Raw genomic sequence first — 16,637 nt, forward strand, 5'->3', positions numbered from 1 at the left:
TATTATAATGTGTGGATAATCAACAGTTAGATTCATAGTGTAAGACTAAGGAAGTTTAATAATTAAAGTCCTAACCAAAGACCTACGAATTATTAAGAATGTCTAAGAATATAGGTAGCATTAAGCAGAGTGGGTGGAGGGTTTAAAAAAAAAAAACAGGGTTTTCGGGACTGACAAATTGAATATTTCCAGATATTGAGAAAGTGCTTTAGATATAGCCCCAAGGGCTCCAATCACAATGGATTTATTTTTCCATAAGGTTCAGCTGCAATCTGCAAGTCCTGGTATTTTGAATTTTTCCCCAATTGTTTTTCCTCAATCCTACCATCGTCTGGAATCACAACATCAATGAACCAGATTTTCTTCTTTTCAATAACTCCTATTACATCAGGCATATTATGAACAAGATGCCTGTCTGTTTGGATCTTAAAACTTCAATAATATCTCAATCCTGCACTCTTTCCAAAACCTTCTCGATGTGAGGGTCCCAGTGTTTTTTACTACATTCAAATCCAAACCTCTGGCAAAATTTCCAGGAATAATTCTGGCAACTTGGGCGTAACACTGCTTGTAGTCAGTTTGTGAAATTTTGCAGCAGCCATTGATCAAATGGTCAATTGTTTCATCCTTTTAACTACAAAGGGGACATTTGCTGTTATTTGGTACATGTTGAATTTTTCCCTTTATGCAATTAGATGGCGAAGCTTGTTCTTGAGCTGCTAAAATAAAGCTCTCTGTTCCTGAAGACAGCAAGCTAAAACGAGGAAAAAAGAGATCCTGCAATACATATCCTCTAATATTAGTTGCTCAAAGCAAGTGGGTTCATTTAACTGGATTGTAAAAATAGCCTTTGGTTCTCATGAATCCACATGAAGACCTGTTCATTTCTACTGGGCCTGACAATATGATGGAGATCAGTAATTGAAGAGAAACACCCAATGGTGTAAATAATTATGTGCATAAAGAATTGTGCCCTCCTAACTACAATGTCTCAAGATTTCTGCTTATGCCTAAAGTGAAATGTAAGATTGCACTTCTTTGTCGTACTTCATTAACTTGTTCTTTGGTTGGTTATAAAATAGTTGTTGCTGTCTCCTTTTATGCAGGTTTTACCCTTTCTTGCTCTTGGAGTTGGGGTAGATGATGTCTTTCTTTTGGCACATGCATTTAGTGAAACTGGGCAGAATAAGAGAATTCCATTTGAGGTAAATTCAGATATTTCTTACATTACATATGCTGACTCTGTAAACCACTTAGAGAGGGCTGTAGAGCACTGTTAAGCGGTATATAAGTCTAAGTGTGATTGTTATAATATATACCATTCAGCAAGCTCATTAAATATATACTTTAGTTTTTCAATTAGCAGCTGACAACCTAAATCATTTCTTAGGTTGCCAGTTTATTTATCTTAGAACTATGCGGAGTAAACTAATAGCAGTATAAATGACCAAAGACTGTCAAATGGTTTCCCCAATTTTCTCAAACTTTTTGACAAAAGTGAGTAACTCTGTGGGCATTATCAGCAGAGATAATATGATTACCTCTCCAGAAGAATCTGGAAATATTATGATTAATATGTTATTTTAGAGGAATGAAATGCTGATTATGGATTATATTTTTTGTCAGTTTGTGATTATTTGTCAAAGTAGATGTTATTCTTCAAAAAAGTTGTTTGGATAAATTGAATTGAAATTTCAATTACTCTCCCAAATTTTTTGAGAACTGATATTTTATTTTGCATTCTGATATCAGGCTATTTCTGCTACAGTCTACTTTAGAAATTAAAAAAAAAGTTGTTTGCATTAACTTTCCATTGTAGTTTTCCATTTCTGTTGTACAGTAGAATCAGATGCAATAGTATCTATATATAATACTATTACAATTCTTATTTCCATAACCTTTAACTGGGCAAAACGGAGTGACTTTTGGGCCAGCCACACTCTCTCAACCCAACCCACCTCACAAAATTGTTGTTGTCAGGAAAATAGGAAGAGGAAGAAGTATTATCTATATTCCTTGCCTTAAGTTACTTATAAAGTAATAGGGGTGGGATAAAAATTTAATAATAAAATTTTAAACCAAGGTAACTCAAATGGACCAACTTACAGAATGTGTCCAAAATCTGAGACCCATGGCTCCTGTGGACTTGAAATTTGGCAAATTTTATAAAACAGTTTATGGCATAAAAATTATATAACTTCTGCCCATCAACTCTCTCCCCCCCCCATAGGATACCCTCCTGCTAATCATTAAAAATGACTACTTCTCTTTTGTCAAACGTCTGGGACATAAGAGTTTAAAAGATTGCTGTCAAATGGCTAATTTTGGCCTTAATGTGTGATGTTCTTATGATTATTTTTACTATATTTGATTTTATTTGCTTTGAAACACCCAGCATCTTTGATTAGAGCAGCCTGTAAATAAATATCTATTTCTCTATTACACTGTAACTTTATATAGATTATGCGCTGTTTAATTTGTAATTAATTCCACATATTTATCTATATGTTTCAGGATAGAACAGGGGAATGTCTGAAACGCACGGGTGCAAGTGTGGCCCTTACATCTATTAGCAATGTTACTGCATTTTTCATGGCTGCCTTAATTCCCATTCCAGCTCTGCGGGCATTTTCACTCCAAGTAAGTTCATAAAGTAAAATTAAATGACTTTTAATTTATGATTTCTCAACACAGTCCAGAGATGAAGCACTTCTTATTCAACACAACTAGGGAGGACTGGTGGAGAAAGCTGGCCAAGGGCATAGTGTTTGGATTGGGTGAGGGGCACAAATTCCCAATTAAAGAATGATTCTGCAGGGAGCAAACTGATATATTGACAAGGGGGTCTGAACTGACCTTCCTGTCAGAAGCATATAAGTAAGAGCAGTTTCCTCTAGTCTAACTGGAGACAGTAATGACTCTAGTACACATTTCGAGAGGGCATCAGTTTGGGAAGGGCAATTATAGAGCACGCTTAATTTTAAATGTGCTTCTTTTCATGAGTATGGTTGACTTGAAACTGCAGTTATCTTCTCATGTAATTTTTGAGTCTATGTTTTAAAATGTGAAAGATTTACTAGTTCTCAAAAAACCTGATACACAAAGTAGAAACTGAGTTGAACGTGAGTATGTTAGCAACCTTTTGGAAATGTACTTTAAAAGTTCCCAAAACAGCACCTACTCCATAGCAAGTACATTAATTTTTTTTTAAAGGAGAAGGAATATACTTTTTAAAGATGAACAATGGATTTTAAAGATGAGCCTATGAACAGTGTGGTAGTTTTGTGGCTGTGAGTTCCTAGCCACAATATTTGAAATTCTTTGCTGGGCTAAAAAAGGAAAGTAGCATTCATTTGATGGAATGAAGCTAGAACTTACAGAATTATTGTTAAAATGCAAAGGCCAGGCAAAGGAGGGCAAAAAGACACTATATTTTGATAGATTCTCTAAATGTGTTGCTATTGTATATGTAGCCTGCATGATAAATTCAGATGCACAATCCACACCTCTATACTGAAAGGTTTTTGTGCATCATGTATGTTCTTATATTGAAATTAGTCTGATCCTTTTTTCCCTCTGTTTATTGAAGAGGTTTGGTTTTATTAAAATAAAGAACTCGATGGCAGAGTTCCATAGACATAGATTAATAGAAGCTGGGGGTTTCTTTCTCCCCAGCATCTTCTAATTAATTCATTGGAATCTCCAAGAAGCTGGAGAAATGCAGAGGCATAAATTCTTTCAGGAATTTTTGGATTTTGTAGAAATAGCTGCAACATTTATTTGTTTATTTTATTCAATTTCTATAGCCACCCTTCTAAATCAGTGACTCTTGGCGTCCAGCTAGAAATTTGTGCAAGATGGTTTATTTCTGTATGCTGAGTTGTGCTAAATCTCAGGTTTTCTGTGTCTCTATACCAACTTCAAAATGGAATGTTTAATCTGAGTTCTCAGTCAAATCTCAGGCTGTGTTCATAAAGATAGAAATTCTCTTTAGAATTTCTTGCGGTCTCTAACAATAGTTTGAAAACTCTCTACTATCTTCTCAGAAATTTTGGTAGAGAATATCATACTTGTGGCAGATTGCCATCAGTGGTCTATAAAAAGCATTATCTTTTCTTTTTAAATCCTTCTCCTTTTTCTTCTGCTTTTCCTGACCGATAAACCACTGTGTGACCAGTTCCCTTCACACTGAATGTTTGCATTTTAAAATTTTTAAAAAAATAAAAGAGGTTTTTTTAAAATATTTTGTATTTTCTTTTTTAAAATAAAATTTTATTTTGTTTACCTGGTGAGATTGCTCTGTCTCCCAAAGAATGGAAAGTAGGACCAGATCCTCTAGTCACCAAGCCACTATATCAGTGATGGCGAACCTTTTAGAGACCGAGTGCCCAAACTGCAACCCAAAACCCACTTATGCATCGTCGAGTGCCGGGTGGGTATGGCCCATTGGGTGGGTGTGGCCAATTGGATGGGCATAGCTGCAGTGGTAACAGCAGACTGGGTGGGACTAAAAAGTTGAATCAATCAATTCCAACTTTGCAAGATCTTTTTTTTTTCTCGCGAGAAGTTGAAATTGACTGATTGAACCTTTTTTTTTGCACACGGCGGCAGAGGCCTAAAGCGAAAAGGTTTTATAAAACCCAGCTGAAGGCCTAGGACTGGGGCGACGGCGCACATGCCCACAGAGAGGGCTCTGAGTGCCGCCTCTGGCACCCGTGCCATAGGTTCACCACCACTGCATTATATTGTACATGGCCAGAAGGTGGCAGAATAGAGGTTATTTTTGTATTTTGAGAGTTTAATCATCAGCAGAGCAACACAGAATGTGAGAGGATTAGGGGGAGGCATTAGATGAGGGCACCTGAAAAGATAAGTAATGGCAACAACAAATGCTAAGCTAATACCTCAATTCAGGCCAGGAAACAATGTGTGAAGATCCAGAGGATTTCTGGGAGAGGAGTTTCAACCCTGAAGGCCTCAGCAATATTTTACAATTAAAAAAATATGAATAACATTACTTACAAATTAAAAACATGAAGAATATGTGTAAATATGTTTCAATATTTTTATTTATGTGAAAGTTTCCCACTTAAATATAAGGGTAGAAAATGATTGACCTTTATGTGTAATAAACCCCATTTCTTCCCTTTGATCTAGTAGATAGGATACAAATCAGTAATTACAAATCCAAATTCCTCAAATAAGGAAACAAGTTTTTGACCTAACCTTTGAAATGACTTTCTGCTTATTCAAGCTGCCTAACAGAAAATAGACTGCCTCAGAAGGAAATAAGTTTTTCTACAGTATATAGACAGACTCGTTAGGAAACTCTTGGAAATGTGGTAGCAGTGGATTTCCTAAATTGGCAAAGGATCTGTCTAAAGATCTTTGAAAGCCATTTAATTATATGATTTAATCATCTGAATTAAATGGCCTATTAAACACACATAATGTTTTCCCAGGATTTTTAGCTGTGGTTTGTTGAACAAACCGTAAAAACTTGGCTCATGTGGACACAAAATTGGAGTAGACAAGCTCACTTTAATGAACCCAAAATAAATAAACCACATAGGTTCTAGTAATGTCTCTATCACTGTCACAAATCATCTAAAGACATTGGTAATACATAGGGAAATGGGGGGTGCATTCTGTTCTTCTGCCATAAATTATAATGTTAAAGTTAGCATGTTAAAATATGGTTGTCCATCTGTATGACAATCTTGTGTCTATATCAATCTTTTGTGTTGTCTGACATTCTGTGATCAGATAAGAGAAAGGTGGGATCATTTGGCTTTGCTTTTGATAGGTATTCAAACATGTACCTTTGCCTTGAAGTAAACCCCAGTTTCAGAGATGAGGGCCTTTCCTGACAACTGGCTAATGTGTTCACAGTATCCTCAAAGCTAATTTTGGATTTATTCTTAAATTGTCATTTCAAAACATACCCAAGAAGAGATCTATGTAAGTTTGTATCACCTATTTGTAGAAAATACATCTTAACACACATGTCAGTTCCAAATCTAGAAACAGAATTTTAGCAGCTATATTTAGAAGGATGGCATTATAGGTAACACCTATTCCTTCTTTCAAAATAATAAAGACTTTAAAAAAAAACAACAACTATAGAAGCAGCAGGAGAGCAGCATTTAGAGATAGCCTGTACAAATGAATTAACTGAAACATTTGTGTGCCTATATTCACCCCCACTCAAGCTTCTGGCCTTGTAGGGTTTTAAAACTGATTCTACTAGGTGATTTTTGATGAAGTTCTCCATTAGGCTTTTAATGGGATCTAAGCACCAGAAATAAATCTATATTTGTATTACATGGTTTATATATGAGGATTTATTTATAGATATCATGTATAGCAATGACCTTGCTTTTGTTTTCCCTTTTTTAAAAAATCCTGCCTTTTTAATATATAAGTCAATGCATTGAATATATCTAATATTCCTTCCTCCTATTTTTCCCACAAGAACCCACACTGTAAGGTGGGTTGGGCTGAGAGCGAGTGACTGGCCTTCTTAACCATACTTCATTTTTACCTTTACCTTACTAAAATTCTCCTGCTTATTTATCCGTCTGTCATCTTCAATTGGGCAAAATGGAGTAGAGTTTGATTCAGTGTACCTCAAACAGGTACAAATCTCAAAATAATGCATCCAAAATCCAGGACCCTGACTCCCATGGGATTGAAATTTGGCAATGTGGCAGCTTCAGGACTGCCACACTGCCACATTGCCATGGACAGCTATAGTCATAGGATCATCATTTTCAATCCTAATTCTTAACAGCTTCCCCCAAATAAAATCAATGGGGAAGCCAGCTGGAACTCACTCCCATTCATAGTTTTTTTAAAAAACAAAAACAAAACCATTGTCATTCTGTTTCTCTGTTTAGATAAGGAAATGTGTAGAGAGTATGCTGATGACATCCAATTGTACATTTGAGCCCCCAGTGAATTAAGTGATATACTATGTAAATCTTATCCCAGTATCTAGAGGCTGTGGGAGTTTGGATGGGGTACAACAGGCTTCAATTGAAACCTGCCGAGAATGGATAGCTTTGTGTTTTGAAGCCCTTTGGTTCAGGAATTATACAATCTTTGGTATTAGATGGGGTCTTGCAGCCCCAAATAAACCCTGTGTGCAATGTGGGGGTCCTCCTAGACTCATGACTTCTCTAATGAGCAGGTTGCAGATGTGGCTGGGGAGGGGTTGTTCTGTGTCAGGTGGCAAGGTTGCAGACACTCACATGCAGACACAGTTGCTATCAGTTAAGCAGATAAAGTAGATGAGATTGTATATCGGGATCTGTGCAAATAATGTTTGGTTAAATGAGTCCATTTGAAATTTAAGCAGCAATAGAGTGGTCCAAATTCATTCCAGGAGTTAAAGTGCTGAGCGCTAGTCAGCCACTTCAATAATCTGGGGTTTAAGAGTAAGTAAGCACAGGAACAAAAGTCATAAACTAGGATTCCAAACAGTTGTTTCCAACAAAGACTGAAGGCCAAAGTAGCTATATAAATCTGTCTGCAAGCAGCTGGCTATAATTATTCAGGTCTGGCCCTTTAACTAGTGAGAAGTCTCATTGACTAGCATTGCTCTGCTCACCACTGCATGCATTGAAACTTGGGAGTTTGCCAGTTGTGCCTCATCATCCGACTGTTCCAGCTGATCAGGAGTTGACTTGTTCACCCTTCTTAGATGAATTATGGTTTAAGATACCCGAGAACGACAATCCACAAACTCAGCTGGAGCAATGTTGTCAGAATCTGAATCCTGGCCCATGACAACCTTTGTACAACTTCATATTGTATGCCAGTTGCCCCCTTTCCTAGATTGAGGGGCCCTGCTCACAATAATTCACAACCAGTTGGCTACTGCAGTGAACATTGTATGGGACTGCTGTTGAAGAATATTTGGAAACTTAAGCTGGTGCAAAATGCAGTGGCGAGAGCAGTTATGTGTTTTTCTTGAAGAACATACTTTACATTTCTGCTTCACAAGTTGCATTGGTTATCAGCTTGTTTCCAGGTCCAATTCAAAGTGGTGGTGTTAACCTAGTTCCATGCTGTAAAGGCTTTAAATGTTATTTTTGGGATCACTGCTCCCCATTTATTCTGCTCATTCTATTAGATCCAGCAGATGTTGTAGATTCTATCATCTAGGTAGCTACCTTGGTAGTTGGCCTTCTCTGTGGTAGCACCCTCATTATGGAATCTTCTCCCCCCCTCCGCCCCCCCCGGAGATCAAGTTATCTTCATCTCTTCTGAGCTTCTGAAGGTCCTGCAAGACTTGATTGTGTCAGCAGGCCTGGGGACTCCAGGGGACAGATGAGCTAGTGAGGTGGCTCTGCTATTGTTAACATCCCTTCATCTTTTTACATTAACTCAGATTTTTCATAGTTTTTGATATTTAAATTAATCATTATAATGATTTTGGGTATTTATCGATTGTTTTAACCTGTAAGCTAAGAGAGTTGTTTGTTCTGTCAGATGGGCAGCTATATAAATTAGATAAATACAATAATAAATAAATAAATAAAACATATCTGAAACGATGACCTAAGGGTCACAGGTTGTTTAGTTAGTTACTATAAATGGCAGCTCATATTTTACTCTGCTTTTGTCAGAGGGATATTGCTCACCCAGCCCACCCTCTTCTCTTCTGGTTCTCCTCATATTTGTATAAGTAGGGTAGGCTGGAAAAACAAATTTGTGCTCTCATAACTTTCTATGCATACTTTTCTTCCATATCTGTCTACTGCATATAAGTGTCAATTGACACAAGACTTAATTATAATCAGATGAACAGGCTCTGATTTGGCATTTATGACATTAAAAGAAAAAAAAGACCTTCTATTGGGGCTTTCTCCTTTGTAGGATTAGATTAATTCCATGGTGCTGTGGATAACCTTGTAAGCCTTGATTAAAAGTGCATTTAGTTTCATAACCCATATCTGTTTTCTGTGACTTATATAGACAGATATCCATGAGCTAACAAAATTGTTTTTCTTATATGAACTGATAATATAGAGCCCGGCTTATGTGGATTTGACATTCTGGATCATAACCAATATCCTTCCAAAATGCTATCACGTGCACCCTGCTCTCAGTTTCTCTCTTTCTCTACGTGTGTGTGTGTATGTGTGTGTGTGTGTGTGCATGCACATACATTAGTTTTTCTATTTTATAGTTAAAATTGTGATTTCTACCCCAAAGATAATGCTCCAGCAGAAAGACAGTTAATAGTAGATTCTTAGTAAAGATCTGGCACTTGCATTTTCTCAAGAGTAATTTTTCTCTTGCTTGGTTCATCAATCATTAAAAATATTCTTATTGCAATTATTGTGGGGTTTTCAGGTGTGTGGGGGAATTTGAATAGAGCCATTTTTTCTTATGATTTCTTCTGAGCCAGATTTACTCACTTAAATTTTAACCTTTAGTCTTCCAATAGTGCAGTTTTCATATGATCTGAAGAGAAACCCGTTTCAGTGCTGTTCACTAAATATATATTTTGACATGCACAAGGAAAGGAAAGGAAAGCTATTTTTTTTTTCTTGTTAGCAGTTGCTATTTATTTTACTTCATGCTTTACCAGCTATGGTGAAATTCAGATGGTGCATACTGTGGTATTTAAAATCAAAGGGCAATGCAAGTTACTTTTGGGTGGTCTGTTTGAAAATGTGGAACTTTCTACTCTTACAGCTCTCCACCCTGCCTTTGCTCATTTAAAAGTGAAAATTTATTTTATGAAGATTTCCTGTCTGTCCAGTAAATCCTCCACAACCAAGTTAAGAAAGCATAGCAATGTAACACCGTTGCTTTTCTTTTGAGTAATGTTTATAGCTGTTTCACTATATAGAGGTTCTATATAAGACAGGCTTGAACAGAAAGTTGCTTTAAACTTCTTCTATCTTTTTTATTTCTCCCTGAGATACTAAAAGATAACAATCAAAGCCCTATTGGTTTTTGAAGTTTAATATTGGTAAAATAATCCAACTGCTGAGAAAGGAACAAATGTCTTCCTCATAGGATAAGAACATAAGTAAATCAAACCTCCAGATTAATTCTCTCTGTAGTTATATCTTTATTTTGTTCCAATTTATTTGTCCTCCATGGAGGGGTGTTTGTGTGTGTGTAGTATGAGGCCGCTCACATTAAAAGGGAGAGGGCTTTAGAGACTTCCGGTCCTGCGTGGTAGCGACTGGTCGCGAGCTTGTGGACCGCCACACCCCTGCGGCTAACTTTTATCCTGCCTGGAGATTTTAATGGGTCCAAGCCGCCCTGGAGAGGCGGCAAAAAAAGAAGGGTGCCCCAGCGACTCTGGAATGATGGCGGTTGTTCCGTTTGTCTTGGGGAAAGCCTTCTAACCCAACAGGAGAAAGGCTGTATTTCATTGATCAGCCCAAGCTACTTGCAACCGGAGTTCAAAAGAACTAACCAGGATTACAATAAACAGCGTGCTTGAAACTGGGTGAGGAATCTGATATTCCCTTTTCTATCCTATACTTAATTTCCTGGAAAAGATCCCCAAGAAGCAAAATACCTCCGAAAGTGGGGGACTTCCGCCCCATCCTTATACTAATGGAAGCGGCGAATTAAAATTTCTATGGAGGATCAAAATATATGGTGGTGAAATAAATTTATAAACTTGAAAGCTAAAATTTAACTTTGAACAAGTTTAAGATTGTTCAATGTAGATGCTGATACCTAGTGGTGGATAAAGATTATGACAGCTATGATTTCCATAGAGAACTTGCCAAAACCTGGGAAAAGCTAATCTGTGTTTGTGATCTTCAAAGCTTTAATAATAAAGAACAGCTGTGACAAAAAAAGACAACAATCTGGGTTGTAGACAAAGTGAGAATTATATACTTTAGAAAAAAAATCTTTTTTGAACTCTTTGGATTACAAATATCTATTTAACCGGGACTCTAAAGCTATTTGCAGATAAGAAGAAAAACTCCAACTTTTGGTCATCATGGATCAGAGACATGCAGACAGCATTATACACCAAGAAAACATAAATACCTCTCAGGAGGAGTTATATAGTATATTGCAATTAATTCAAATAACACTGAGTTCAAATCACAAAGAAATCCAAAATAACTTTGAAAATACAAATCAATATATCTCTAAGTTAACTTTACAACAAAAAAACTTCCAGGAAACAACAACAGAGAAGGAGCAGACAAAACAAATAAGTGGACATAAAATTGAAAATAGAGACTCAAAGAAAGAAATTAACAAAGCAAGAAAACATGATTTAATCCTAGTGGGAAATTTTTTTACAAGAAATGGAAAAAACCACTCATCCCTTAAGATTACAAAATAAATCTGAGGACAAAAAAACAGATTGGATAAAATGGAATGTAGAGATGTTGAAAACATCAGAGAGAAAGGAAGTGATAAGAGAAGCAAAGAAGGAGAAAGAGAAAAAGATTTTCAAGAAACATGGAAAGGTAAAAGCCTCACATAAAGACATTTTATTCGATTTACTTATACCTACAGCAACAGTCATGAATATATGGAAAAACTTTTTGATTCAGCAGAATACATTGATCAAGAAATATACTGGTCAAAGGAAAAAGATCAAAATGAAAATTAAGAAAATAGATGATGGGATCTACCAGAGAGGATATTTAAAAAAGAAACATTTGTTTGAATATGGTTAAAGAAATAGAAAAGATTCTGAATACATATGTCATTCTAAGAGAGATGAATTCCTTAAATAATAATGAATGCTTCCCCCCCTTTTTATTTTATTTCTTGATATAAATAATATAATACTGCTGAAATGGCCTAGATGAAGGAAATGTTTTAGATAATTAAATGTGTCTGAATTAAGGGAAATTATAATATATAAAAAAGAAAAAAATGTTTTGAATAAGAGTTAAAGCAGCGGTTCTCAACCTGTGGGTCGGGACCACATTTGGGGTCGAACGACCATTTCATTGGGGTCGCCAAACAACGCAGTCCGCCGTTTTTTTCCCCTTTTCCTTAGCTGTGCTACTCCCTTTTATTCTATTGGCTTTTGAAAGCCAATAGAATTAGACTCTCTTGAATAGAGTCTAATTCTATTGGCTTTCAAAAGCCAATAGGAATTGTCCAGGCTGTCTCTGCCCTGCTGAGCCCACCAAAAGTCCCATTCTGCAAACGGTGCTGCAAGTTGTCTGCAGCGAAGGCAAGCTGTCTGGAAGTTTCCACCCCTCCTGCTGAGCAACTACTAAAAATGTAAGTAAAAGAGGGCCAGGGGTGGGAGTGGGAGGCTGGCGGGCGCAGGGAGGGTTGCTGGCGCATGTGGGCCCGGTGGGCGCCTTACCTCCCTTGGGCTGGGCCAGCTGGTGGCCCAGCCGGTGGTCGGCCTGCGCCGTCTCTGCCGCTTGCCAGCCCTCGGCCAGCGCAGGGAGCGGCACCACACATGCGCGGCGCTCCCAGGCAGGGAAAGTCCTCAACTTACGACCGGTTGGGTAGTCCTTGACTTACGACCGGTTGGGGGTCGCGGCATTAAAAAGGTTGAGAACCACTGAGTTAAAGGATTAGATGACACATTAAATAGAATATTTAAAGATTAAATATATTTTTAATCTGGTTAAAAAGAATAAGAAATTTTGGGAATGAATATATATTAGTTTAGGAGAAATATATATTTTAAGTAGTATTTTACTTTTTATGTTTCTTTACTCCTGCTCTTTTTCCTTTTTCTTTACTGTTTTTTCCTATTCTTTAAGAAATGTAAAAGTGTTGAAATGGTTTATATGGGAAAAATGGATTTAAATCTTTAAATGTAAATTATCTGTTGAGAAAATCTTAACCAGCAAGAATACGTTGAACTTTATGGGAGAAACAAATCTAAATAAGGACTGTAACAGGATATAAGATGAGGCAACCAGAATGATTAGATAGAAAAGAAATATATTGATGTGATCATTATTTCTAGGAATATTGGGAAAAATCATATACGTAACTGTTATTTACCAAAATAATAAGAACTGTATTATTTCAAGGTTTGCAAAGAAGACATTTTGTGGAAAAGGGGAAATCAACTAAATGTACTATGTGGATTATGGATTCTAGAAACCAATTGTTAATGATTTTTCTTTACAAATGTAAACCCAGCAAACACACTGTTTACCAACTATTAAGTGATTTATGTTTTTAAAAAATCAATAAAATATATGGGATTAAAAAGAGAGGGGGCTTCAAACACAATTGTGGCCATAATCTTGACTTTTTTTTAATCTTCCCAGTGGACATTCCTGCTCCCAAGCACCCACAACTGAAGTTCATCCTGAAATTCTGTTAACTGAATATTTTTGTCAGATTGAATACCTTTGGAGCTATATGATATTATATCTCTTAAATCAGGGTTGGGCAACTATGGCAACTTTACGACCTGTGGAGACTTATACTGAGACTCCATTGCATAAAGAAGGTGATGTCTAAATAGATAGTCCTTGACTTACAGTCATTCATTTAGTGAGCAGTCGAAGTTATAACGGCACTGAAAAAAGTGACTTATGACTATTTTACACACTTACGACCATTGCAACATCCCCTGGTCATGTGATCAAACTTCAGACACTTGGCAACTGGTTCAAATCTTTGACAGGGGCCCCGGGGCCCTGTGATCACCTTTTGCAATCTTCTGACAAGTCAATGGGGAGTCCAGGTTCACTTAACCACCGTGTTACTAACTTAACAACTGCAGTGATTCACTTAGCAACTGTGGCAGTTAAGATCATAAAATGGAGCAAAATTCACTTAACAACTTTCTTGCTTAGCAATGGAAATTTTGGTCTCAACTGTGGCCATAAGTCAAGGACTACCTGTACCTCATTGATCTGTATATGAATAGGGGACCTCCCTGATGATGGAGATCAATTGACCATAACATAGTAATGAAAACATGAGTAGTGACTTTATTTTTTTTGTTTTCGAAGCAGCCCAGTGGATGAGATGATGGAAGATGACTTGGATCTGTGTATCTATTTTTTTATGCAGGGAATTAGTTAATGGTTAAAACATCAGGATTGAAACTGGGAGAATGTGAATTCTAGCCCCCGCACAGGCACAAAGCCAGCTGGGTAACCTTGGGTGAGTCACTTTCTCTAAGCCTTGGGAAGGAGGCAGTGGCAAACTACTTCTGAAAAACTGTGCCAAAAAAATCCCCACAGGTACTTATCCAGGCTGCCTCTAAGAATTGGACATGTTTGTATAGAAGGGGGGGAAAATGAAGATTTACAAGTTCAGTTTCTGTTTGCTTTTGCTTCCAAGTAGTAGGAAACCACACCATCAATTTCTAAAACTTGTGAATTGGGAGTAGCTCTGGAAGCCATAAAAGGTTTGGCTTACAGAAACTCTTGGTTCTGAGACTGTCAATTCCTGCTCAACATTTTTATTTTATTACTACACTCATCACTTATGGCAAGTCTTAAAGACTTAATTAAAGTTTCAGTGACCTACCCTGGTGTTTCACCTCAATTATTCTTAATTTCCACCTGTGATATGGATACCACCAATTAAGAACCGTTGATTTACACCATCCAGTTTCTTCCATCATAAGCTATTCGCAAAACCCCTGATGGCATAGTCTTTTCCCTGTAGTGAGAGCCTTTGTGGGAAGCAAAAAGATATTCTTTTCACTTGCTTAATGATGCACAGTGCCCTGTTAAGTACATGTACATAGTGGGAGTAAAAGTGCCAGCTGCACTCACTCATTTATCATTTTACTCCCAACTTAGGCTGGATGGAAGAGCTACATCTGTCTACATCTAGTTCTCTAAGTTTTTTTGTCCCAGTCATAATACCTTTAATTTTGGTTGCAAATGCTGGGCAGGAAGACAGAGAAATAAAATATAACATTGTGATTTTCATTAGGAAGGAGATGCATATGATTAGAAATTAAGTGCAAAGCTGATCTCTTCATTTGTAATATCTCTTATCAAACAATGCATCCACTAACTCTGGCTGGCCTGCAAAGAAAGGTATATTGCAGTATATAAGCCAGGGCCTTGTTTTACTTTATCTCTCAATAATTCCAGCTCAGATCTTATCTTATTTCAGCAAATACATGGGACAGCAGCCACCATGTTGTAAAGAAGAAGATTATTGAAAAAAAAAAAAAAACATTTAATCAACTTGCTTTGTAGATGGTGTGTCAATGTGGAACCTATACATAAAATATTCTAAATATTTCTTACATATTTACTATACTTGGTGCTGCCCAGTTCCTGAAGACTCTGGGCAATTAATCTTGAAAACAGCAACAAACAATATGGGAATGGATTAGATGGCTCCATTGGAGCCAATTGGATTAGATGGCTCCATTGTTTATAATCTGCTGCCTTCTCTTAGCTTTTTCTAATAATATTAAATTTTTATACCCTTAGAATGTTCTTGAAATTGTTTTTATAGTTGTTTGTACAGCACCTAGAATCATGCTGCATGAGGAGAGCAGTCATATAAATACGATCAAACAATCAGTAAAAGCATCCCCAAAGACCCAATATGTGCAAAAATAAAAAGTCAAGAAAACATAAAACTAGGAAATACCAAAAGTCTTATGCCTGTGAACCCCATCTTCAATCATAACATAACTCTGCGAGATGGAACAGATGGGCCTTCGCAGCTTTCCTAAAGCCAAAAAGGAATGAATATTCTATGCATATTAAAGCTGTCAAGTACAACTAAGCCTTTCTTTCTCTGTGAGCAATGAAGCCAGAAGTTTTGTACATTTTAGGATTAAGAAATATAGCTGCCCTCTAGGTCTGTGGAACTCCAAAGGGAAAAGCGTGAGACGTTCAGATTTACCTTCTTACTGATGGGGGACTTGAAGAAACTTTGCTATTCCAGTTACACAGGGGTGAAGTAGTTTTCAGGCAACTCTGTAAAAAGCTGTTTGTAAACTGCTGGTAACTGCCCATGGGGATAATTTGAGCAAATCATGAGATAATGGAACAATTTCTTTTGAGGCTTAGGGATCCCCTTTTATGAGAATCAGTTCTGGTAGGGCTTCAGTCTGGTATAAGCTACCTTTTTGTCTTCCCCAGAGCATCCCTGATCAATTCTGAGGACCTCATTCTGACAGGAATGTATTTGTCTTTGTGGCTTTCAGTGTTGATTGAAACTAGCTACATATTCTAAATCTTTGTAAATCATGATTTTTAGCTAACTGATTTGTAAATGTAACCAAATGTGGTTTATATAATAAACTGTTTAAGCAAACGATGACAGTGAGATTGGTGAAGGTAGCTGAAATTGGTGTGGGTTACTGAAATATAGCCTTAGCCCAGTGGTTCTCAACCTTTCTAATGCCGCGACCCCATAATATAGTTCCCCATGTTGTGGTGACCCCCAATCACTTATACATCACCGGGTGCCAGGGGCGTGGCCAAAGAAAAGGGGGAAAAAATGCCAGACAGCCTTGTTTGGCGACCCCCATGAAATGGTCGTTCGACCCCAAATGGGGTCCCGACCCACAGGTTGAGAACCACTGCCTTAGCCAATATCTTGTTATTAGACACCAAGACATGAACTGAAGATAAACAATGCAATGCCTTTCCTAAAATCAAATGTATTTAATGCTGGTCAGTGCTGGGATAGGAGACTTCCTAGAAACTCTACATACATGT

General features: G+C 37.1%; 1 protein-coding gene across 4 annotated transcripts in view; it reads left to right on the forward strand.

Annotated features, from left to right (window-relative positions):
- Nucleotides 1-16,637, forward strand: part of PTCH1 (patched 1) — a 120,704-nt gene that overhangs the window by 72,883 nt on the left and 31,184 nt on the right. For all 4 annotated transcript variants that reach the window (XR_005556775.1, XM_039343873.1, XM_039343871.1 and 1 more), the window contains exons 11-12: nt 1,107-1,205; nt 2,515-2,640. Coding sequence is in view for 3 of the 4 variants with exons in the window: in XM_039343873.1 (XP_039199807.1) it covers nt 1,107-1,205; nt 2,515-2,640 (225 nt within the window). In the remaining variant the exon portion in view is untranslated. The remainder of the gene's footprint in view (nt 1-1,106; nt 1,206-2,514; nt 2,641-16,637) is intronic.

This window comes from Crotalus tigris, unplaced genomic scaffold (assembly GCF_016545835.1).
Source record: "Crotalus tigris isolate CLP2741 ecotype Arizona unplaced genomic scaffold, ASM1654583v1 scf7180000017881.257975618366:2651188, whole genome shotgun sequence".
Lineage (NCBI taxonomy): Eukaryota > Metazoa > Chordata > Lepidosauria > Squamata > Viperidae > Crotalus > Crotalus tigris.